This window comes from Cygnus atratus, chromosome 6 (genome assembly GCF_013377495.2).
Source record: "Cygnus atratus isolate AKBS03 ecotype Queensland, Australia chromosome 6, CAtr_DNAZoo_HiC_assembly, whole genome shotgun sequence".
NCBI classification, from domain to species: domain Eukaryota; kingdom Metazoa; phylum Chordata; class Aves; order Anseriformes; family Anatidae; genus Cygnus; species Cygnus atratus.
Genome location: NC_066367.1, coordinates 34,611,082 through 34,636,927, shown reverse-complemented (window position 1 = coordinate 34,636,927; position 25,846 = coordinate 34,611,082). Strand labels below are relative to the sequence as shown.

The 25,846-nt window shown below is 37.6% G+C and overlaps 1 protein-coding gene across 1 annotated transcript in view; it reads left to right on the top strand.

Moving 5' to 3' along the window:
- The window catches only part of LOC118252598 (von Willebrand factor D and EGF domain-containing protein-like), a 207,373-nt gene that overhangs the window by 106,117 nt on the left and 75,410 nt on the right, over positions 1–25,846 (top strand). The window contains exons 16-20 of the mRNA XM_050711673.1: positions 1,090–1,340; positions 2,550–2,769; positions 8,559–8,696; positions 10,679–10,831; positions 12,265–12,429. Of these exons, the coding sequence (XP_050567630.1) occupies positions 1,090–1,340; positions 2,550–2,769; positions 8,559–8,696; positions 10,679–10,831; positions 12,265–12,429 (927 nt within the window). The remainder of the gene's footprint in view (positions 1–1,089; positions 1,341–2,549; positions 2,770–8,558; positions 8,697–10,678; positions 10,832–12,264; positions 12,430–25,846) is intronic.

The following is a 25,846-nucleotide window of genomic DNA, read 5'->3' as shown; positions in this document are numbered from 1 at the left end:
TGAGAACACACGTATAGCTTGTATTTTTAGAGTGTGACTTGAAATTAATCCTCTATTAGAGATGTTCTCTAAGTTAAAAACATCTATGCACAAATTGCATTGTGAGAAGATTCCTTTAAATATCAATATATGTCAATTTGTATTGCTGGTTAGAAAGGAAAGATGGCTTGAGACTGAGGAGGTTTAGGACACTGAGACAAAATTCCCAGCCCTGCACAGTGCTGCTGTCACCTCAGGGTATTCATCTGATCTTACTTTTCCTTGGTTTCTAATATTAAAATGTAATACTTTTCTCTACCTTGTCCTCCTTACATATTTATATTGGACATATCTTCAGGCAGCATTTGTCTTTTACTGTAAAATAGCCCAGTATAATTAGGCTTTTATCTTCATTAAGGAAAGACTGAATGTAAACATCACTAAAAATAACAATGCCAATGTTGACATGATATGCACTACTGTCTCTAGGGATAGAGAATTTCGGTATCACTGATGTGCCTCTCCCAGCACTGAGAAGATTTTTATTCTAGAAATGTCCAACTGAATTCAATCACACTGCTCAGGCTTAATTACCACTCATGTGTAAAGGCAGTAGAATCTGCTCAACAGAAGAGTTACACAACTTCCTCACCCCTGCCCCATCCTCCCAGAGTTGTACACCCAATTTGTCATTCATCATTTTGAGAATTAGTTTGCTTATATTTAGGTTGATTGATTGATTGATTGATTGATAGATAGAATAAATAATATACACATGTATTAGAGATAAAATTAAAGTTTTAGTAAGAACTGAGGGAGGTGGACCAGTGAGAGGTTATAAAAGTCACATCCAATCTCCTCCCATGTATCAGATAGACATCAAAAGTAATCAAAGTTCAGTATGGGGCATGAAAAAAATAGAAGTAAAAAAGTACACTATTTGGCAAAGCCATTTGCTGCCTCTAACACCCACGTTGTTTCCTCCATCGGTCTCAGGATGCTTTCTGCGCCCTCATGACTGAGAGCACCCCTAAGGAGACCTGCAGTCTGAATCTTCACGTGGGAGAAACTGGAATTTATGTAATCGTGGTTTCATTTTTTGCTATTTAGACAACCTGCCTCCTGTGTTCCAGGCCCCCTCCAGCCAGCTGCTGACATTTATTGGTGAGAATTTTGTTTACCAGTTAATAGCAGTGGATCCGGAAGGGTCAGCTGTGCTATTCATCCTAGAGGCTGGGCCACAGGATGCCAGGCTCTCTCCTGCTGGCCTTCTTATCTGGAAAGTGGATTCAGAAGACAGGCAGACCTTTGAATTCACGGTGTCGGATGAATGCAATGCACAGAGCAGATACTCTATTGAGGTAAGGAAATTAATGCTTTAAAAGCAAAACAAAACAAACCTGTTTATCATGTCATCACTTTGGTGCAATTGTCGTTATAGCTAATAATTTGTTACTGTCTTAAAAACTCAGACTTCAGCTATTCCCTCATAAGGGTATATTATCCAGCATAGCAATAATGATCAATTAATGGAATAAATATCTCTGAGAACACAGAAACTACATATACAATGAACAAGAGAGAGTGCTATTGATTGCTGTTTGAAAGAACTCTCTTGCAGAGCCTGTTAATGGTTCATTAATCTGCTTTAAAATTCACATTCTGCATTTGGATTGCAGAAAAAAAGCATATAACATAAAAGACCAAGTTTTAGCTATAAAAGGGAGATTATAACTCACTCTCAATGATATTTTTAGAGGGTGTCTTGCTCTTATGTCATTACTCCACACTTTAAGTTTCTTGGCAGAGCTTGTGCATTGCTTTGTCTTTATTGTGTAGCCTAGCATTAATCCCATGATAGGATGAGCTAATAAAGTGGGATGCAGATTCTTGCCACAAGAGCAGTTTTGTGAAGAAAAGAAAAGGATTTTCTCCTAAAGATTCCAATTTTTACTCATTCAAACCACTGTCATCAAAAATACCAGTCTGCTGAACACACACACAGCAAAGGGGAAACATTTCAAACTAGATCTGTGCTTAACTAGATGAGATAGTGCAAAGGTTCAAATGTATTGAAATGCTGTTCTCATCAATATATAACATGACCTGGACCTCTCTTCCTTCCAATAGAGACTGGCTAAAGAATGCCACAATCCTGTTCCTGCCTGGGAGACATTTGTAATGTAAAACAGTAAGGAAGGTATGCGGGCAAGCAAAGAGAAAAGATTTTTTTCAGTTCTTCTTTGAAGAATGAGGAATGAATCCTGCCCTCAGATATCATGTAAAAACTGCTGTTATAGCAAATAGGACTTTTTTCTTATAAGAAATTAGAATGTGCCCTTAAGTGATGAAGAAAAATCCCTTTAATGTCACGCTTTCAGCCAAATAAATAAGTATGCTGAGTATGAGACCATCTATCCAGACAAAGTAAATTGGTTAGAAATAAGTTTTCATAATACCAGAAAATGTGTCTGCACTGCAAATCCATCCCTTCCTGAAGGGTACCAATACGCCTCTCAGCAGTGATTATTTGGAGGATCATTATCACAACTCCCTTTTGCCTTCCTCAGGTTCGAGTGAAGCCCTGCAGCTGCCTCAATGGTGGAACGTGTGTTACCAATATTAAATTCCCTCCAGGCCTTGGTGAATATCTGTGCTTGTGTCCAAATGGATTTGATGGGGAGTTTTGCCAGGAAGATGTTAATGAGTGTAAGTCAAACCCATGTGGAAGCGGAACGTGTGTGGACAGCATGGACCGCTACATCTGTAAATGTCCCCCTGGTTTGGGAGGTAAGGCATCACTGTTCCCATCTCCAATTTAACTAGAGACATATTGTGTTTCAGGGTGTTTTGAGTGCACACAACCACAAGAATCTGTCAAATGGACTGCATTTGCTTCCTCTTCTTCTCCCATGACTCAGCTGTAGACAGATAGAAATCGTGTAAAGGCAGCTATCTAATTATCCATGCTCAAGGAAAGAGAAAAGACCTAAAGGTCTGTAGTTATGAAATGACCATTCAAGGAGGCTGCAAATCACTCTGATCTCAGCTTCCACTGGCTTATTTCCCAGCTGTCCATCCATGAGAAGAGCCAGAGGAAGACTGAGTGGAAGCGGGAAGAGGTGAGGATCCGGGACCCTCTCACGCTCCTAAGGATTATAATAAATGTAGCCAATGAAAGAACTGTGAATGAATTATTTATTTATTTGTTTGTTTGTTTATTAGGTCTATGAAGGAGAAGTAGATATGGAAAGCATGCAGAAGTAAATTCATTTAGTCCTAGTTGAAATTTCCTCAAGTTTAAGCCTTAGAAAACTGCAAGCCCATTGGGTTGTCAGACATACTGGTGGAACAAAAGCTAATCTTTTAAGCTCTTCAGGGCTGAACAAAATATGTTTTTAACAGATGCAGAGAAGAGCAATGATCAGTCCGCCCCCCCAACCTCCCCCCCCCCCCAAAAAAAAAAAAAAAATCTTTTTAGGAAGGCAGAATGTAAAGCATGAAGAGGAGGAGTGGAAGAATGAAATGCAGCGAAGACAACAGAGGTGGATGCAAGACATATGATACAAACAGGAACAGAGGGAGTGAAAACCTGACATGTCAGGAGGAAGAGAAGCATCTAATAGATAACGGAGGTGAGGAGAGAACATGTTGGTACCTGTCACGCCATTTATATTGTTAGCTTTGGTGCATTTGGGACATCTGTGAATGATTCCCACACAGTAGAAAGCACTTGTGACAGTACGTGGGGATGACCCCTGTGCTCTGCGGGCTGGCGCCAGCCACTCGAGACTCTGCTGCTTGAAGCTTCTGGCGTTTGGCTGTGCTGAGTCACTGCAGGGTCTCGCAGAGCACCCAGCACCTCCTCCAAGCCGGGACCCACACTCCAGCTGCTCAGAGCATGACTCACTGCCAACAGAATAGATTTTCATTTGGCCCAAGCATGCCTTCTGTAATTTCACTGAAGTTGTGGCCTTTTCATTTGCAGTTTAGCCTTTCCAGAGGTACAAGGCAATACTGAACATACAGGTTTTGGCCAGCATTTCTAGACTTGGCCCTTGCTTAACTTTGCAGACAAAGGGCTGCTAACATGGGTGCTGTTTAAGACAGCCACTCAATCACCCGGGTTACTAAAAAGTCATTGGAAAGTGAACACTTTTTTGTTACTATCCATTCATGTCAGAGTCAAATTAGCCTCTCAAAAGTGAAAGGTACTAACTAAAACTGTGTTAAAATGTCTCTTGGATCAGCACTGTTTCAAAAGAAATGAGAAAAAAAAATCAACCTTAAGCTGAACTCAGCTTTCAGTACTCGAACTTGTCAAAAAAACCCTACTCTGCTCACATATGAAAGCACGAATGGATTCGTGACACCTGTAATGTTGGCTGCTGTACAGTGCTACAGCTTTGAAAATACCAAGTAAAGGTAACATCAAAGGCATAGTGTCTATAATCAAAAACCTCTATTTTAAACAAAAGCAACAGATTTCCACTGAGATTTCCCTCAGTGGGCTTATACAGGCAGAAAGGTACCCCTTCTCTTTCAGCAGGTCATGGCACTTTCGCTGTTTTAGTCATGCAGGATTGCAAGTCAAGATTTCATTACCTACAAAATTCCAGTAGAAATGAAACAAAAATAATTCAGAGTTGGGAGTTCAGAAAGTGCCTTGAACAATCCACATAATACCTAGAGGGTTGATCTTGTTGATCTAGTTGATCTGGTAGTGACTCCAGGTAATGCTACAGCACAGCCAAAGCCTGCTGCTATCCAAAGTGTTTATGCTGGAAAAGACTACTCATAGAGGAGGACACAAACATAAGAACAACATTAGAAAATGAAAGTTTATCAAAATATAAAAATCCCCAAACAAATCAGCACATGTAGAATGGCATGGTGCTGAATTCTGCTGGAAATGTTACTATGAGCACAGGGAAATTTGGGATCATTTTTGGCTAGATTTGGCTAAACACCTTAAAAATAAGCATGAGGAACAATTCTTCATTGCCTTCAATGAGGTGGATTAAATTAATAAAAAGCAATATAATTCCATGCGTTAATAATGTCAGTGTATCTGCCCCCATTGTTTGATCTTCTCCACCAGTTTCACACTGCTGACTTTACTCATTTTATGTGGTATTGCACATAAATGGAGTGAAATCAAGCTCTATTATTCCACATAAAAGTCTCCCATAATTAGAATGCATTGCTTATAAATTCACATGAATTGTATTCTGAAATGTGGTTCTCATTCTTACACAAACAGTAAAGAGTGAAATACCCAACACTTTAAAATAGCGTGTTTGAAAATAACATACAGACAACTCTGGAAACAAGGACATAGGACACCTTGATGGCCAGAGAAACACTCAGTTTTCTGCAACCCTTAAGTCCCGTCAGTTGAAATAAATATGTGTTGCTTTTGCAGTGCTTCCCTGGCCCAAAACGCTAAAACAGAAGCAATAAAAGAATACAAATATAATTGAGTGAAACAGGAATACAACTCAAAATTTTAATAGCAGGTAAGAAATTATCAGCAAGTGGAGCTGAAAGCCAGCTGGGAAATAGATGATTTTACTTCAGGGCAGGTTCTGTGACAACAATAAAAGCTCATCCTTGATGCTGTGTTTATGTCTCAATTCCCCAGAAAACCATCAATAATCTAATGAGAAGGCAATGCTATACTGCTCAAGTGACAGCACCATTTCACCGTCAAATCTTTACAAATGATAGGGAACAGGTAGTAGAAAGAAAATGTTAACTCTTTTGAGAGCTTCCCAAACATCACTGCAAGAGAAGAATGATAGGGAACAAAGTGCCTTGCTAAATGGTAGCAATTCAAGTGCATCTGTGTATCTCAGGCAACGTAAGTGCATAATTTAAGAATGGGAACAAGGCAGGGAGAGAAGCCATAGGAAAATATGAGAAGAGGATGACTCCAGAATTATTAATACTTTGAATTTCTGCAGAGACTTACACATACTTATCTCATTGTGTGTTCAAAGTACATTCATTTACCTTCACCCTTCACCGGTGGTAAAAACAATTCCTATTGTTTCTTCTTTGGGCTACTGAAAGCAAGAATATCGTCTGCTTGAGAACAGAAACTCTTCTTGAAAAAAAAAAAAAAAAAAGTATCTAAATCTCTAAATCGGAAAACCACTCTTTCTTTATGTATCCAGTTATTAATGTATAAAGGAGGAGGGGAGGAGAAGAAGCTATAATTTCATATTACTTTTCAGGCAACTGAAAAAAAATAAATTTGTTCATGGTGTATAATAACCTTAGAATTCCTCAATGAGATTGCTTCTTCATTTTGAATCAACATAACCTGAACACAGTCAAAAAGACTTTCTCTGCATATGTAGGTGGTCAGCTCCTCTCGGGGTATAAAAGGACTTCATCTTCTCAGCCAATTTCTCATGCAGGGCTGGAGAAATAGAGCTGGTGTGGAAACAGATGTTTCAACCCTGCAACCTGAGGATCTTTTATTCCTAATATTTTTATTTGTATGGTAACAGTGCCAACAGAATTGAGATTCTCTTATGTTGCAGTGCACTGAAGGTCATGCAAGCATAATAACTGACATTTCTTGTTGCAGACAGTTTTCTGTCCATTTCTGCTGATTCTTCAGCAACCTTCAGCCAAGTTTCAGACTTTCTAAATATTTGTCATCAGACTCTCCTGGATTAACATTATGCCAAAATTGATCAGATATTGTTTAAAATCAAATCTATTTGAGTCATACTGCTTGCATAGTTCCACCTTTAAGTTACAAAATTCAGTCAAGTGGGTTTTAAAATTAAGCTTGCTATTTATGTTCTTCCTTGGCTTTTTGTAATTCTCTCATCTTTGAGATTTTTAAGTCAGACCCTTGCAAAACAGATTATATAAGAAGGAGGAGAAGGGACTGAGTGGGAAGGAGTTTTTGTTACTCAAAACTGTGAAATTCATTCTTACTTTGATTGTCTGACTAAACATGATAATGTTTAGTCTTTAAACTCTACCCAGTGAAAGAAACTAATCACTAGTCTAATCAGTAATCCAAAATATAACAATGGAAGGAAAAAAAAGTAAGTTAATACCTGCAACACCAGGTAATGTCCACTTTAAATGAAACAAGGAGAGCTTTCCTAGAGCAAGAAACATGCAAAACCAGAACAATCTAGATTCAAATGGCACCAGAAAAGACACATGCCTTTTGTTCTGCTTTTCTTTTTTTTTCTTTTCTTTTTTTTTTTTTTCCCTGAGACAAAGCAGCCATGAGAAGGTGGAGTCAGTAGCTTCTTGAGACACTTCAATCAAGAGAGACTTCAATTAGATTTTCTTACATGGAGATACTATTTTAACTTGAAAGGAGCTGTGGAAGCTATCTGAAATGCTGAAACAATTAGAGATTATGTTGTAGAAGATGAATAACGATGTTCTGTTCTTATTCTGCAATTCATTCCTTTGTGACAAATTTCTCTTTTGAAGAAAAAATATTATTTTATCCTTAAATCTTCTGCCATGATAAAGCTGAGCAGCTAATATGGAATATACCATTCTGTACCTTATGGTATGTCATGAAACAGGTACTTGGACTATTCAGACAGTGTCCCAATCTGCTTGAGTATTCCCACATAAAAAAAAAAGGAAAAAAGGGCATGCCTTAATAGGAATTATATGGGATAGTTAAAGACTGTACTGTCAGGACTGAATATTCTGGTAACCAACAATAATAGCCAAGCAAGTTTTCTCAAGTGCACAGAGAGAGCATCATGCATATCTGAAGCCGGAGGGAGTTTTTAAACAACATTGTATATGATTATTCTGTATCATTTAATGTTCAGCTAGTCATTTTAGCTTTTGGGTCAGCTTCCCCTGCAGGTACCCATTAAATCATTCAGTGTTGTGAATTTGAATATCAGTTACATCAAGGGATTTTTTAAATGCCTATTTCCAAAGTCAGCAATAGCCAAGACCCATTGTTTTGGATTCAGATCCTACAGCAGCTTATCTTCTGAACACCAGCACTGTGGCTTACAGATATTTTCAGAGAGTTTCTTCAAATTTTAAATAGAAAAACCTGTAGGTTTTTTGTTTGTTGTATTTTATTTTTTTTAAGAATTTCATCATTTTGTCTGATTTACCTTTAGCCAGACTGTGCTGTTGTACAATAAGCTGTTAATAGTGTGAGGTTCACATAGAAATGAAGAGTGTAATATGTCAGTACATGGCATATCCTAAAGCCAAAGTGGTGAGACTGGCTTCTTCAGAGTACGACAAAGATCTTGCATAAACATGACAACAAAAGCAGCAGCAAAGGTGTGAAATGTAGGGACAATCATTTATTTAATATGCATAGTTTTCTAGGAGCAGTAGTCTCAGATTCAGCACTTCTGATGCCAATAACAACAGTAATAAACAGTGTGATAACAGCAGGTTTAAGTGAGACAGTGGGGAATTTGGCACTATGTGAGTGATGTACCCTGTAATGAGTTTACAGCTGAGAAGTAAGCCTTAGTCTGCTTGAACATTTGAGCTGAGGAATAAACAGGGAATCTTTCCCAATTATTAACCTCCACTTTGTTTTGCCACAGGGCTTACTTGTCAGGAGGACAGGAATGAATGTGAAGAGAGTCTTTGTTTTCCTGGAGTGTCCTGTATGAATACCTTTGGATCATACATATGTGGAATTTGCCCCAGTGGGATGGAGGGAAATGGTAAAACTTGCAAATGTAAGTGCATGATTTGTTTTAATAGAAGGGTAAATATGGGTCCACTTCTACTACGATTATCCTTAATCAAGTACTTTGCCACTTGCTTCAAGGACAGACCTCTAAATATATAAACCACACTATTGTCATGTTATATTAATATGGATAATTGCAAATTGGTCTCGGTTTGCTATTTTTCACTGCAGTTTAGTTTCATTTTGATTAGAATGAACACCATAGCATACCAAAAAAAACCATATATATATATTTTCTAGATGCCAGCTAGATAGTTTGCCAAGGACATTCCCCAAGTTCTCCACTGTTTCACTCCTAAATATATCATCCACTAACAAGTACCCAGGGAGCACCTCCAGGATTACTCCTGTTCTGAGTGAATGCAGGAAGGATATAGAGTAGGAGAAAGAAGGTCTCAGGTAGTTTCATGAGAGGAAGGAGTCCATAGCTGCTGAGCTCACATTTGGCATAAAGTCATGCCACAGTTCCTAACTAAAAAAAGGCCAGGAACAATTTAGTACCTGCTCAGTATTTGTTGTTGGGGCAGTCCTCAGCAAATTCTTTAGTAGGGGGCTACACTGACTTTGTACCATGCTGAGACCTTTCCATCACAATGGGATGTGACCTACTCTGCTTTTTTTTCAGTCACACACATGCAGGTCTTCTCCAGAAATAACATTTGGTGGGCAAGGAGGAGAAAACTCAGCGTTTAATGTGTTTTGCATTTATTTGTTAGGGTTTCCAAATAAGCATAAAAAGCAAAAGAGCAAAAGATACAGATATCCACTTTTCCTCATATTGACTACCAAACGAAAAAGGAAAAAAAAAAAGGAAAAAAAATCTGATGTAAAAAGTCTCAGCTGTAATTGCAGGATCCTGGCATTAGCAGGATGGCTCTTGGTGGTTTACCAAATACACCTTTAATCATATTGCCTAATGTCTGTATAGAAATGCTTTCTTTAATGTATTGTTGAGCCATACTGATCATTCCAAAGTGATTTTGTGTCTGTCTCACCAATGTGTAGGTAATTTGACTAATGAATCAATTATGCCCTTTTTCAAAATACATCAGAATCATAATTTCTTCCTATGCATTTTTAATTACAAATATATTTATTTAAAAAATGCACATTTATTAGAACAAGTAAGCCTGAGGTCTTCCTTGCCCACCCAAAACAGGACAGAAATCATCCTTCATGTATGTAACATACAGACTGTAATATGTCCACCACGCATGCTTCCCTTGCTGAAGGAAGTGTAAAGGCTTGTCAGAGGAAGGAGGAGAAAACTAAAGTAATTTTATAGCTGCTACAGTGGGCTCATTGCATTATTTAACACATACAGAACTCTCGTAATCTCAGGTTTTGTTATGAGTACAGAAAACTTGCAACACATATTCACATAGACTATGCAAGCCCTAGATCAATCAATAAATTCCCTTCAAATTATGTAGAAATTAATATTTTCAAAAGTTTCCAGCATTCAGCTTTCTTATTTACATCCATATATAATTAGTACAGATATCTTGAAGTGTACAAAGTTTGAAGCTGAACTAACCAAGGCCAACAAACACACACAATATAGTTTCAGGCAGAAGCTTTTGAGGAGAGGCAGGAATCAGGCAGACTTCAGGTCCTAGGGATTAGCATAGCATCTTCATCCAAGTAACAACGCTGCATAATGCATAGGGACCTGAGGCCTCCTTACTGCCCTTAGCTCAATAAAAGATCACTGTGCATAATAAGTATATCTCTCAGATAAGCAAGGTTCAGTGAATTTGTGCACTGTAATTTTTTCTATGCTCATGCAGAAGCTTTACTGTATGTCAGCAGCTGACTCACCTGATTTGCCTTTATTTGCTTGATGGTTGGCTTCTAGAACAAACTTCTGTTAAGTTATCTGATTTGTTGTTACTGCTGCTTTTTATCATCAATCACAGCTAAGCTCTTAAAACCTTGTTTCCTCATCTCCATGCTTTCTTTTTACAGCTGTGCTTGCTGCTGACATTACACAGGTTTTAGTCATTGACAACAGCAATGGCAAAGGTGACTTGAACAAGACTAAAGTTGAGTGGCCACTGCAACCCTTAGAGACAAAGAACTCTCCTGTAATTAAGAATTTTAACAGAAGTGATACACGTGGTAGGTATACAAGGATATGAAATATTTTTGGGATGTTGCATATTCAGAAATCATGCATTTTACTATCTTAATAGCAAACATAAACTGTTTATAATACATCACAGAAAGATGGAGTTAAAAATCAAAATCCCCTCAATACATCAGACTGCAGATTGCTGCTAAATGATTTTGCAAGGGGAAAGAGCCCTTAGCAATCAGAGTGGTCAGGCTTAAGTAGAATTCATGTCACTTTTGAGATAGAACAAAATCACTCAAAATCTTAGTGATCAATGGAAAGCAAGACGATAAGAATGAGAGCTTATGCAAACTTGCCATAGCCAAGTGATGCTGAATTTTATTCCTGCATTTGACTGGCAGTCATTGCATTAAGACCAAGCTTTGAGCATTAATGAAGTATTGACATGACTTCAGCAGGTGCTTTCCTTGGAATATTTGTGCCTGCCATCAGTACAACAGGACCCTGAGCATTGCAGCACCCTCTAAGAGGTGTGTGTGTCTGCACATTGCTTATGTTGACCCACTTCTAATCAGTATTTCAGTTTTGTACTGAAGTTGGTTTTTTTTTCAGTTTTGTACTGAAGTTTTTGTACAGATACTATACAGATACTACACAGATATACAAAGGTTTTTATACTTTTGTATATCTGTACTAGGCCATCCAACAGCTAACCAGAACACATCTCAAAGAGGTGATCTGTCATAATGTCATAGGCAAGGTGCAAGGACAACGCTGAAATACTTGAGAATCATGATAGAGACCTCACTGGAGGCAATTAAAAAAGATCTACAACCATCATTTAGATTTTATTCATCATCTGTTCTCTGTCGACACTATTAAACACTTCACAGGGAGTTCATTATTCAGTGACATCATAAGTGATAAAATACTATATAGTACCAGAGTATTTAATTTTTCATATATTTCTAAGATAATTAAAATAGTCTCTTGTCATACAAGGTTCAACACATTAAGGATGATTTCTAGATCAGAAATATATGCACTTGACTGTGAATTTTTAAAAGTAAGGTATATGTACTGTAAGGTTTGATGATTACTTTCCAATTATAGAAGACCAGAAGGACGTCAGAATACCATTTCTTACTCAGATAATCTCTCACTTATGCTGAAAATTACAGTTTCTATATTATCTTTGAAAAATGCCAAAGAACTTTGAGTAATAAACTTGAAAACATGCAATTAGAGGACTAATAATTCTTACTTTAATGAGAAACAGCTGTTCTGTTACGCTGTGCCTACAGGACATTCTCATGTTTGGCACAAGGTTTGGGAACATTCTGCATTAATTATTCTTCAAAAGAATAAAAGCAGTTATAAAACTTTAGCCAGGCTTAAGACAGTCACACTTAATTTTATATATGCATTTCATTTGAGAAATTATAAATAAATGTGCTTGAACTTCCTTTTTTCCTAGGTCATGTAGCGCCTCTGTCCCATGTTACTACCTGTGCCAACAGGCCGTGTTTTCCTGGAGTGTTGTGTTTTGATCGGAGACCCCCTTACATTGGATATGTCTGCGGCCGATGTCCACCAGGGTTTTTTGGAAACGGTCGAATCTGTAGCAAGGTCCCCAGACCAGGTACTTACTCATTTTTTGATTTTTTTTTTTAAATTTTGCAGACAAAGGCTGTAAGCAAGTATGAACTAGTATGGCATTATACTACAATGTGCTTTATAGCCAAACCCCGAAGCCTTTTTTCTGACTGTGAACACTCTTACCTGACAAGCAGCTAGCAGGTCTTATTTCAGGAATCTCTATCTCTCAGGAATAAGATTCACCTTCTCATTTGCCACTAGGGAGAAGTCTTTGCAACGGGACTTACTAGATGGTATGAATCACCACATCTGTGTTTCTGCCACAGCACTGGCATATGATTTCAAAACATGTTTCCTCCTCAGTAAGATGGGAACATGACACATGACAGTACCACTCTGTTTTCCTTGTCTCCTAATTCTTTTGCTGCAAGGCATCTGTTCTCCAAGGTGACCTGTGAAGATGATGATAAACAAAGTGCCATGTACGAACAACTCTACCAACAACTGAACACAACAGATAATTAAAACATTTCAATAGTACCCTTCATAGCCTGAGCAGCATTCTTCCTTTGGGAGTTCTGAAACTCAGACGGTCCCATTAATCTCTGAGGACTGATCATTAGAAGAGGTCTTCTGCTGTGATAAAAGAAAAGCTGGGTCCTGACCTCAGGCAGAAAATGGCAATACCATAGCAACCACTCATCAGTCATCCAATCTTGCATTCTCTCAGCGAAATTCTCATAATTCAATGCATAGTTCTCTAGGGACAGTCTGGATGGTTGTCCCCTTTTCACTGCAGAGAGCGATTTGCCAAGAGAACTGATGTTTACTCCTTAATAAGAGTAGTTATTAGGTCAGGTTCCCTGGTTTCCCTCTAAATCTTTTTCTTAAGCATTCAAGACAGACTCACTGGAAACCCATCAAATTGTTCCCCAGCTTCCTACACTGACGAACCTACCTTCATTACCCATTCTGTATCCAAATCAATGGCTGTTGCCTTGGTGTTATATTTTAATGCACACTATTAAAGCGGAACTGATTTCACTGTTTAGAGTAGGTATCGTCCACACTTTTTGAACTACAAATTGATCTGAGCTAGTTCTCAAAATCTAAAGGTCAAAAAAATAAAACTAACATTTTTCTTCATCTGACTAGCAATGAGTATGTACAATGTATTAGTTTGTCAGAGTCGCAAAGTCAGCTATTGACTGTTCTACAACTTGGTAAGCTGTAAAAGCAGTTGAGCAAAAAAATATAAATCACTGTGCATATAAATAAACAAACATTTCTGTTATTGCCCAAAGCTGCACCTTGTCATTAATGGGATAATGGGATATGCATTTTATACCCAAAGGTCATTTAAATGTTGTTGAGTAGAACAGATATTCTACAGATATAGATATTGGTATAGTAAATCAGAGACACACAGTACTTATATAAACGTTAACCAATAAATTTGTGTATGTTCTAAAAAGGAAGCACAGACAGTAGTTGCCATTTACTATGATTTATAGCTGTTATATACAGCTCCAGGCAAGACTTAAGAAATACCCCAAGTATGATGATCTGAAACGAATACACACTTCTTTCAAAAGGGAGCTGGATATCAGAGGCTGAGAAGTTGTTCCTCTTTTTCCTCTTGAATATGTAAACTGAATCAAGGACTTCATGCTACATATACAGCCATGCAACCTGGGGAGGGGATGAAAAGGATTTTTTTGTTCCATAACAGCCTTATATTCACTCACGTGAATTATGTCATAATATAAGCAATGAGAATCTTTACCTCTCTTCTCAGTCTTAGAAACAGTTTTCATTTGTCAGGACTTCAGGAACTGTAATTGCCTTATTTTCTATCTTTCTTGCCTTATGCAAGATGTCTGTATGGGCAAGATCAGCCTTTAAAATAATCATGCGCCTCAAGGTTAAATGAGAATAGTCATTCATTTTCATATTTAGAAACGAAAGTAATTGCTGTAGCTGTATGAGAGTCCTAATTTATAACCAAAATGGTCAGTTTAACTCTCTTTCACGTGTGCTTTGCTAGTTCAAGCAGAAATATTGTACAACATTGATGATTAAAAGATATCAGACAAAAAGGAATGAACTTTCAATTAATTTTATGTACAGTTATGGATTATGAATATTGTGAAATCCTCCCTGTTAGAATAATAGCTTCTCTCCCTTGTAACTTATGCTATCAGTCTTCAAACAAAACAGAACAAATCCTCTTCAGCTTGTTACAGTGCTTGTTAAGGCATTGAGATTACATGTCATCATGTCATTTTTTTTCCAACTCTACTAACTTCAATGTAAAAATTCTTGTTAATTCCTTTTTTGTACTTTATTGGCTGTTTTTGACATGAAGTTGTACTCAGTTGTTACTATTTAATGATTAAGGTATGTGTGTTTTGATATAGAAATCATAAAAATTACCCAACTGCCCTTTGTAGACTACAGAGGAGAAAAAAAATGCCATAAGAAAATTTTTCCTAAGTCCCTGTTTGATGAGAATATGTACCAAAAGTCCTTGATATGCGATAGGTTTTAATCTTTTAATGTACTTGGTGTACTGCAAACTATATAAATTCCAGAAATAAGTTTCTGAGCTCCATTTGCCTGCTTTGCCAACAGTGCAGGGCCTTATTTTCTTCTCACTTACGTTTTACCCACTTTATATCAGGAGTCTGTACCAGTTTAAATCAACCAGACTTCATTGAAACTATTTGTGAAGTACATCTGATTAGTCTTAAGGAAAAAACATCACCAGTACCAAAGCCTGTATGGAGTTTCATACATAAAGGGAAATGTCTAATTTTAAAAATACATTCTCATATATACTGTTTCCAGGTAAACCAAATAAAATAAGCATTTATCTCCCTTCAAAATCCATAAAGCAGGTAACCTACACTTAAATATATATATATCTATTAGTAACATCAACAGTTCCTTAATTTTGTGAGTAGACAATAAGGAGGAAAGTCTAAGGAATCTAAATCTGCCCAGGCTTCACTGGGCATGCTTCACATTTGTATAACATATCTGTTAGCTTTTTGTTGGAAGAGCCACATCTACTAAATCAAACCATGCAGTATCATAGATTACATTCTTGGCATAAAGATAATGAAAACATCTTAATGGGGGATGCTGGTGACGTGACTGCATATTGCAGTATTAGTTCTCATCAGATGCTACTGGTATTTCTCTAGACTGGTTTCATCACTCACAGTCTCAGAGATACCCATCTGTTTGCACTTTCTTTTGCAGGTTAGAGAGGTAGGTGTCATCACAAAAGATTTATTTTTTTCCTATTAGTAAACCAGCAATTTTACTGGACAAAGCAGTGCCACATCTTTCACCAATAAACGATTGTTCAGAGCCAGCTTGTTCTGCCTCTTCTGGTTTAGGGAACTGAAGATCAGGGGAGAGGATTATTTTATGATCTCTGTAATCGAGTTCTGCTCTTTCTGTTCTGAACTGCTAGCACTCCTGCCCTAGCAGTTAATTTGCAGTACAGTAGACATTTGGCACTTGATATACGTTTGGATTTGCCAGCTATTTGTTATGTTTATATACTGCATTTTTCACTATTCCAGTACCTGCAGCATGCTTCTGAACTCACTTTGATTTCACATCAGAGAGACCTCTGTGACCTTCTCATTTGCACCACTGTCAGATCAACATCAAGGTGTGGGTTTAAAAACTACATAAAATATTTTGAATTATATATGTGTGTTTGAACACATAGTGTTCCAGAAGAGCACTAATGCCAGAAGAACTTATTATTATTAACTTTTATATTAACTTTTGACCTTGAAATTACTGCTGTTATCATTAGCACTCATCATTGATCACTGTCCACAAAGAAAAACTAACTCCTGAAAAACAAGACAGTAAGTGTTTCGGTCACCAACCCAAGGTTTCAGCTTTGGAGCTAACTCCAGGAGTAGGGACCTCTTGCTGCCTGGAACCAATTAAATGATTTTTCTTCAAAAAGTGACTGGTGAACATAGTGGAATCCTTTCATCAAACAGAATTGATGAATTTGCATTAAAAAGATCAAGGCCCAGATTCCAGTCTCGCTTACACCAGTGTAAATCAGAAGCGATCCCATTAAATGAAGAGCACTGCCCTAACAGCATGAGCTGAGCGTTGTTCCTGGAAGACAGGCTGAAAAATGTTGAAAAGTAGGCACATCACAGGCTGAACCTTCAGCTACAAAATCTGTATGTATTGGCAGGTATAGACAGAACACACACACTTCCCAGCACTCAGAGGATGCTTTGCGATGAGGAACCAACCAGCCATGACACCGTTTATGCAATGAGTTACAAGGCTCACTTGAAGGCAGGAATCTTTTGATACTGCAGTCATTAGCTGCAAAGTTAACTGAGATCCTTGCAGAGAAGACATAACAGAAATACAAAATAAGTGGTAAATATTACTTTGGTCTGTCTCTGTGTGGTAACAGCTGTCAGTGGCTGATTCTTGTGGGCTTGGAAGCTGGGAAGCATTGCTTCCCAAGGCCAGGGCTTCCAGCTCCTAGCCCTGACTCACGCCATTGAAACTCAGGCCACAATTCATCTTTGGAATTTGTGTTGGAAGTTGCTGATCCCTTTCCTAAACTACGTTTCAGAGTTTCTATTTTTTAGTATTTCAGGCCAAAATGTACATTTTTGCAACCTGACAAGTTATGTTGTGATGACATCTTCAACGGGGTATGTGATGAAAAGGCAGCTGAAGTGTGGTTAGAAATGACACACAAAGACATTCCATACAAATCTGGATTCATGAAACGCATATTTTTGCAAATGGTATGCCAGTAATCTTCACAAAGCCAGGATCACCCGGGCATTTTGGACATAATCTATGACCCTTCCCTGCCCTCTGAGTATGTAATTGCCTCCAAAACCCCACTCCTGTACTTGTCAGGATAGAAAGGGAATCGCAGAGCCTTTCTGATGGTTCTTGCCTCTGTAGGGATACCTAATAAAATATTAAGTATTTTCAGAAGAAAACCTCAAGAGTGGCCTGCACAGTATGTGCTATGACCCAAACATAATAAATAAAGAAGGCATGGTAAGAATAATATGTTTAGATAATTTAAAAGATAAATGGCTTCCAGCTTCACTGATCCTTATACTCTGTCAATCCCGAATTTGTTAAGTGCTTCCAATCCAGATGATTAATTAGGAAATGATGTTTCTCAGCAATAGAAGCCCAATGAAGCCCAAGCCATAAAACGAGTAGGAAAGAGGACTAAGCTATATGCCATGAATAATATTTACATTCAATCAGAGCATCAAGTACAGATTACATTTCTCTCCTACCAAGAATGTGCCACGTTTTGCTTAAGCAATCACCATGCCGTCATGACTTTTAAGTGATAACAACAGCTCAGTCTGCAACAAATAATCTATAGAGGATACAGGCCCAGTAGGCTTGTGTGTTTGTTTGTTTGTTTGTTTGTTGTTTTGAGTTGACAGAACAGAGAGTAAGATCATCTCCTCTTAAACTTTCCAAGCAATATTTTATCATCTAGCTCTAATAGCACATAGCTTTTAAAGTGAGCCAACCCTATTTCCATAAATTTGATAACGTTGTTGTTTTATTAAAGGCTCTTAGAAGTCTTTTGAAATTATAAGTAACTCATACTGGACCAATATCCTGGCCCCATTCAAGCAACACAAGAGTTTTGCCACTAAATGCAAAAGCAGAGCAAAAGATGGAGGAAAAGGATTCATAAACAATACAAGGCAGAGTACAGTAGCATGGGTAAAAAGATGGTGTGAAATTCATAGATTCATTATTGCTCATGACAAATTTGGGATTCTCATCATCTTGCTGTTGTTGGTAAGCAGGGACCTACAGAGGTAGGACACTCACTTCACTGAATTTATTTGCAGCAGCAGATTCACTGCCAATCCATGTGAATTTTGCCCAAATAATTGCACATCACATGTATAGAGCTAGTTCATTTCTGAAGGGACACAACAAGAGTCTGTGGCTAAAACAGCACTGTTCATCTTCTAGAATGCAGGACAGAATAATCTTTCATACTGATAATTTATCACATTGAGAGTTTATCTCATATTATGACAAAAAATACAAAATACATTTGTTTGATTATTTGTTTGTTTGTCTTGTTTTCAGTTCTGTAGGACACAGAGAGGTACAACTGCAAAGCAAAGATCATCAGCAAAACTCCCTAGTTTTATACATGGTGGAAGAGCTGATAAATCTTATATCTTACTGAAAAATAACAGCTCTCAACAAGAGTTTCTCCACGCTAGCACATGCTGCTTACAGTATTTATAGAATGTTGTCTTAAAAATCTTAGATTTGAATTGTTATTTGGTTCACGATATTTTAAAATCTTCTTCAGCTAATGCCTCACAGAATAGATAGCCCTTAAACCTCTTTCTTTTGTTGTCCCCCAGATGCCTCTGGTCAGCTCATAACTTCCTCTTTACAGGTGTCTGAATACAAAGAGGAGACCTTTCATCTTCTTGATGGCTATGTATGTCACAGTGTTAAAACCCTATGTGGCCTAGGGAGTTTGGTTAGACTAGATGCAGATTAGCAGAACTGCCAAGGGAATTCTGCAGCACACAATCTGAAAACTTACTATCAAAATTCCTTGCTTTTTGCCTTTTTAAAATATATATTAGGAAAAAAAAATAACACTATGTATAATTTTCAGCCAAATCAGTTGTAGTTTTGGAGAACTTATAAAAGCATGATTTCACCAAGAGTATTTATATGTGCTTTTATGGTATTAAAATAGATTCATTATTGGTCTCCAGCAAAGCATAGTTCAGATTGTTTCTTGGCTTTCATATGTAAAGTAGCTCATTTTTATGTGTTTACAGCCACAAACAACATAATTATAATTTTAGAGCATTTATTTCTTGTATCAAATAAAAAAGAGAATTTCTGTAAAATATTCAAATTTAAGCTACTTTTTCTTTGAATAAATATTATGGATTTTCTTTTGAAGAAATGTTATGAACTTTCTTTATAATCTATTATTACAGTTCTAAAGTATTCTACATAGATTTTTCAGAGAACTAGGCAGGGATGCTTCACTGAAGATCTGTCTTGATTTTGTCTATTTTGTGTATATCTACCAGCCTGTTCAAGTCATGAGAGAGTCTGAAGGCCCACAAGGCATCATCAGATAAGAAAAAAGTTTTTATTAATTTTTCCATCTTTCTCAGTGCTGAGCTGAAGTAAAATATACTGCCAATTCCTGAATAGAAAATATACTTTAGTTTTATGGAATCTATCTTAATTCTCTCTTTATAGCTGCTGAAATAATGCAGTTGTAGACTAAAATAATTGGAGAAGGTAGAACACAAAGATGAGAGGTAAAAGCCTCTGGTCTTTCAGCCTTAGGTCTGAGAGGTGGACAAGGGATAACAAAAGAATGAGCAATAAAATGGTTATGAGGGGGTTAAGAGGGTGATCCACGGTGTTTTCTAACACAACTATTCTTCTTCGCTTCCTGTTTTGTTAGCTGGGTATTCAGAGAAAAATACAGGAAGAACACTTAAAAACTGCAGAAGGGAATGGTTTACAGCCAATGAATGGAAGGAGCAGTGAAGGAGACAGAGTAACAAAGGAACAGAGAGCAGCAGGTCTCCCATGCAAGGGGTGAGAGCGCATGGAACATTTTGAGATTTCCCACCCCTAGGACAGAACTTTTCAATTAAGCCATGAAATAAACTGCCAGGTAGGAGAGGTGTTGAGAAAACACAGCTTGTTTGTAAGGAAAAATAGCTAGTTTATAATATACAAATACAATCTGAAAAAGATATTAATAAAAATATATATTTTGATAAAGACAAAAAAAAAATCCTGTTTGAGGAACACACTCATATTTCTGCATTCAATAATGCTCACACCATTTTTTAAAAACACAATTTCTGGTGACACTGACTTTAAAAATTCTATTGAAAATGTATAGAAAACATAACAAAAGGAAACCAAACCAAACCAAACCAAGCCAAACAAACAAACAAGACCCACCAGCAACAAACAAAAACAATAACAGCCCCAAACCAACAGAGTTTACAAACAAAGGAACAGACTACTTTATTTTCGTCAAAGGCTCACTTTTTCCATACAGCTTTGTAGTCACTGATGTCTTGCAACATCTTGGCACTTTGCCTACATGTGATCCCTCGTCTCCAGAACTGTACTAGCTACTCATCAGGTAGTTGCATCAGGTATCTTGATTGTAGTTTTAGAAGTTCTGGGTGAAATCAGAATTGTAAAAAATATTTCAAAATGGCTGAATAAGAATTTCTTTTCCTGTCCTTGCTGAAGACATTTTAAGAATTAACTTTGTCAGGGTGCACTTCAAGAAATCTGAGACTCTACCAAACTTCCCTGCAGTGTGAAGTTCTCTAAGTTCTTCTGGTCCTCTATGTCCTGTAACGTAATGTAGCCTCTGTGTTGAATCAGAGCAGAATCCCCCGAATTTACTTAAAATACAACAGTGCTAAACAAACATTAGTTTAAAGTTCACTATTTAGGAAATTTGAATATGCATGCTTCCAAGTATATGTAAATTATAATCAATTAAATACTTACAAAGCAGCAGACACAGCCATAGGTTCATTTGCTAATATTTGTGGGTATTATTTACTCTCAAAACAGGGAGATTCTTAAAGAAAGTTTAGTGAGTGAACTGGCTGCAGATCCCAGGTTTTCTTCACAAAAAGCATTATGATAGAGTAGTATGATTTTGTGTTTTATACACACAAAACAAATTTGCATTGCAGATTTCTAAATTACGAATGGTTTTACAGAATTGTGTACGTACAGCTGCAGCCACATTTGACAAACAAAAGAGTCTGCAACAGAGGAAGGAATTGCTTTAATGCCAGCTCCATAGAATATTCCCTACTGCTCATGGCACTGGTAGGTGAAGGGGAAGAGAATTGCTCAGGTAGAAACACCAGCAACACGATCTCATTTTTGACCAGGCTGAAACATAGCTCAGGGACAGTGAACTAGATGTTCACCTTTTAATTTTATCATTAAAGCAATGAGTGAATGAATTAACCTGGCACAGAAATGATGCTTTGAGAACATGGATTTTACTGAGGCTGACTATGCCTGTACAGATGGATGCAGAGTAGTGCAATTGCTTTGCTCATGTGTTGACCTGTCTGGATGTAGGGCACGTTAGGTCCACAAGCTGTCGAGCTGCATTAGCCCAGCATGAGCCAAATAGCCTGGCTGGTTTATTCTGTCTGCCTATGCACAGCTAGTGGCTCACACACAGAGCTTCACATCTTTCTGATTTGTGAATTCTAGATCTGGACACTTCTTACAGAAAAGTTATTACTGGCATCCCCTATTTCCAAATTTTTCAAAGATGGGATTAACTTTTCTCTGTGCTTATTTTGTGTTTGATGTGTGTTCCTAAAATCTTTTACAACATCTTTGACTTTTCACTTTTTTTGCATAAAAAATAGGTAAAGCATCATGATCTTTAAACTGAAGCTACTGTCAAAATTTGTAATAATATTCCAGTCTTAGTCTTTAAAGCTCTTTTGTTCCTACAAAAATAATCCTGGCATTACACCTTCTGTAAAATTTGGGACATCAAAGCTGTACCTCTGTTAAGGGAGTTTGGGAAATTTCCAGTTGGGTATTCTGGGCGTTACTGTTTGTGATTGTAAGCAAAGGGACTTCAGTGACAGGGGAAATTCAACCAGCATCTAAGCATAGGGGAATTAAGGATGCTTCAAAGCAAGGACAGGAGAATCAAGGTTTCATTTCTGAATATTTGGGAGAGGGAAGATTTTAGGGTATGCTTGGATGGCTAAAGAGATGTAGGAATTAAATGTATTCTGAATAGAGAAAGAAGTTATGCCAAAACTTAATCAAATAAAACAGCAGATTAAGAGCTGATGGAGAAACAGAATTTCCCTAGAGCTTCCTATTGACAGCTGCTCCATTTCCCCTTTCTCACCAAGTAAATACAGAGAAAAAAAAATATTAATGCAAAAAAAATAGATAAATGGGATGATCCCTAATACTCTGGTAACAAGGCTTCTTAGACCAGTGTAATTTTTCTGTTCTATCTTGACATTTTAAATAAGATATATGTGCTGGTAGATGTTTCAAATTTTAAATGATGACCCACATAGCGCAATATGTCAGAAGAGCATTTCTCTGTCGACATTCTTCTGAATGAGAAATGTGCTACACAGCATGTACTACTAAATGTTAATAGCTCTAAAACTACACAAATTGTAAATTTATTGAATTGTGTTAATAATGAGATGAATTCTTAAACTACTCACAGAATTCTGAAAGAGTTGCAACCTGATCAGAATTAAAGGTGCCCATAACACTCTGAACTGAGAGGGGGAAGAAACCATCAACAGATGATCTTGTTAAGGAGAGGGAACCAGTCTCCAGATGAAGAGTAGGCTGTTTTGGGGCTTTTTAGTAGAAAAAAGGACAGAGCAACACCTGGATTACAACACAGAGATTGCATGTGCTGATAGTGTCTGCTACTTGTGATTGAATGAAAAAGTTACATTAAAAAAAAAAAATCTTACTCTAATAGCTGTGAAGAGAAGCACAGCAATGAAGAGGAAGCAACTACTCATGTCTACAAGAGGTTTACAGCAAGAGCTTGAGGTGTCAGCTGCTAGTTGTGTCTCAGGGAGAGGCTGTCTCCAAGGCATATTGCTTGGGTAGAAATGTACGGAGATGCTCGAGTCTAAGTGAAGTCTTGGGTGAATGACACCTGGGTCACTGACTTAGTCCACCATGTCAAAGTATGTCCACCATACCAAAGTCCATAAAGTCCATAAAGTCCACCATACCAAAGTATGAAATGCTGTCTCTCTGGAAACAGAAATGATTGGTGCCAGGAGGGGATGTGATTTCTCTTAATCCAAGTCTAGATGTAGCCTGTTTCTGAAAGCTTGAAAATGAAAAAAAAAAAAAAAAAGACAAACTCAAAAGAGAGAAAATATATTAGATTTCTTTACTGTGTTTCAGTGGTGATAACTCACCCTGGGTTTAAGATACTGTCGAGTGTCTGCTCTGTTTATGAACTGCTATTTTCACTAGGTTATATAGCTGTTTTATTATCTCCAGAATGAACATAATCCTCTTCATATACAGAATAATCTAGTAGGTCACTACAAAATGCAATTCAGGCAAGAGAAGAAATCAGAATTTGCTGTGCCTTAACAATGCCATTATGGCATTGGCAAGCATGAGCCAGATACTGGTTATGATGATTCTGATTTATAATCTTAGCACAAGCAGTACAAGGTACCTCAAACACCAGGCAAACCAGTTGCCGAGGGCTTCTCATGTAGGGGAACTCCTAAACAGATGGAAAGTGTCCTGGTGTTGAGTTGGATGAGGGATTTAAACTTCTGTCTCTGAGATCTGGTCTCTGTCACTCTTGTTCTAATCTTCCCCAGATAGGGGAGAAAACAAAGGCATCTATCTTTGCAGGGCCTGATTCTTCCTGGTGTTACACTGTGCTTACAGTGACGTAATTCTTGATAGGAATGGAGCCCTTTCTATGCACAGCTGGAACAAAGCATCAACTTCTCAGTCTCTTTTCCAAGTCCATGGAAAATAAACTCAGTTGTTCCCACTGCTGCACATTTCCCTGTTAGTATAGGCAGAAATACTAACAGTAGTGAAAATGTATTTTTGTACTGTCATATAACCTTGAGCACTTTGCCTTGTCATTTTTTTGTGTGATTTTCATCCAGTCCAATATGTAATCATACTGTGGCATCACAGTGAAAACCAGATTCACACAATCACACTTCTGCATTGATAATGGGTTATACATTTGAAAATATTGATCAACTGGGAGGAAAATAAATTGAAGTAATACAGAATTTGAGAAAGCTGCTGACTACAGACAACTGAGTCTGCAATCTTTTGGTATATTTCTTTGTTTTGGTGTATTTAGATATCTGGAAAACTACAGAAATAATTTTTCAGGTATTCCGGAAAAATGCCATCAGATTCTAATCCCAACTAAATTGCACAGTATCTTTATAAGTGATATATATGATAAAATGAAAGCTGAAAGGACACTGATGTAGCCACATTTGACCAATACCAAAGTTCCTGTGACAGTATCTTATGAAGTTTGGTGGCCTGTGCAAAGTAGATGAGGGACTTTAATCCATACATGCGATGAACGACCAAAATATTTACTGCTCTTCATTGGCAGTTTTATTTGAGGTGAAAAAAATTAATTATTACAGCTACACCCCAAAAACAGCATGCCCCCCCTAAAAAGGGAAGACGGAAGCTTATTTGCAGGGTGGGCATATCATATATCATCTAATAAGGAAATAAAAGACTTTCATTTCTCAGATAGCCAGTCTGGCCCCCTCAGCAGTCACTAAAATTCAGCTAAATGAAAAAGAAATGTTTGATTACAATACAGTGGAAGGAGCTCAAAGCTATAATCATGTGTCATTAGGAAATTTGTTAGAGAGGTCATTTGGCCCTTCAGTGCCTGTTGATTTCTGGTCCCTGAATCAAACTTTCTAAAGGCAGCAATAGTCTCCTTTTGTTGGTAACTTTCTGTGGAGATGTTCCTTTTTCTATCTCAGGTTCATTTTAAAAAATCATTTGACTTCTCCTATCTTCTCTTGCTCTTGTCACTGATGTCCTCCCCTCCTCACCATCTCCTTTCTTCCATTCTGTGTATCTCATCATTCATCAGCCTTGCCTTGGACAGTAAAATCCATGGATTTGCCTACTGCTGATGCCCATAACTTGATCCACTACCACGTACCACTCCAAAACGTGATGCTTCAGGGCAACAAAAACTCATCAGCCAGAAGAATGACACTGTTTACCAGCCAAATCAGCACAGCTTTGGATGCCAGGTTTTCCTTTGATCTAGTCAATGCTCTAAATTTATTTTTGACCTTTGCCGAGTGTCTTTATCTCTCTTCTTGCTAACTATGACTAATTTCTACATCAGTAGGAGTTTTATGAAAGTGATTAATATTTAAAAGGTAGAGATACATCCCACGTGGGGTTAACCCTAGAACCAAGTGAGTTTTTTTCGTTCAGGATCCAATACATTCCATTTCCTATGGAGTGAGTATGCCAGAAGTGGTTAAAAATAGCTTCTTCCATTCATTAGAGTCAGCAGATAGCCATTAATCTTCCTGAAAGTATTGATTCAAACTACTTGTCTCCACTTTCAAGGCCCTTCACAGACTAGCCTCTCCCCATCTATCATCTCTCCTTACACTACTGAGAAGGTGGCTGGCTTTGTAACAAGTGGGTGACAGTTACAAGCCAGCAGCCTTTCTTACATGCTGCCCCTCACGTCTGGAGGGAGCTGTACACAGTACTAACAAAGGTTTTCCATTTGTCTCCTTTACATGCTTTCCTCAAACTTTCCTTTGCCATAAGGACTACAAAAGCATTGC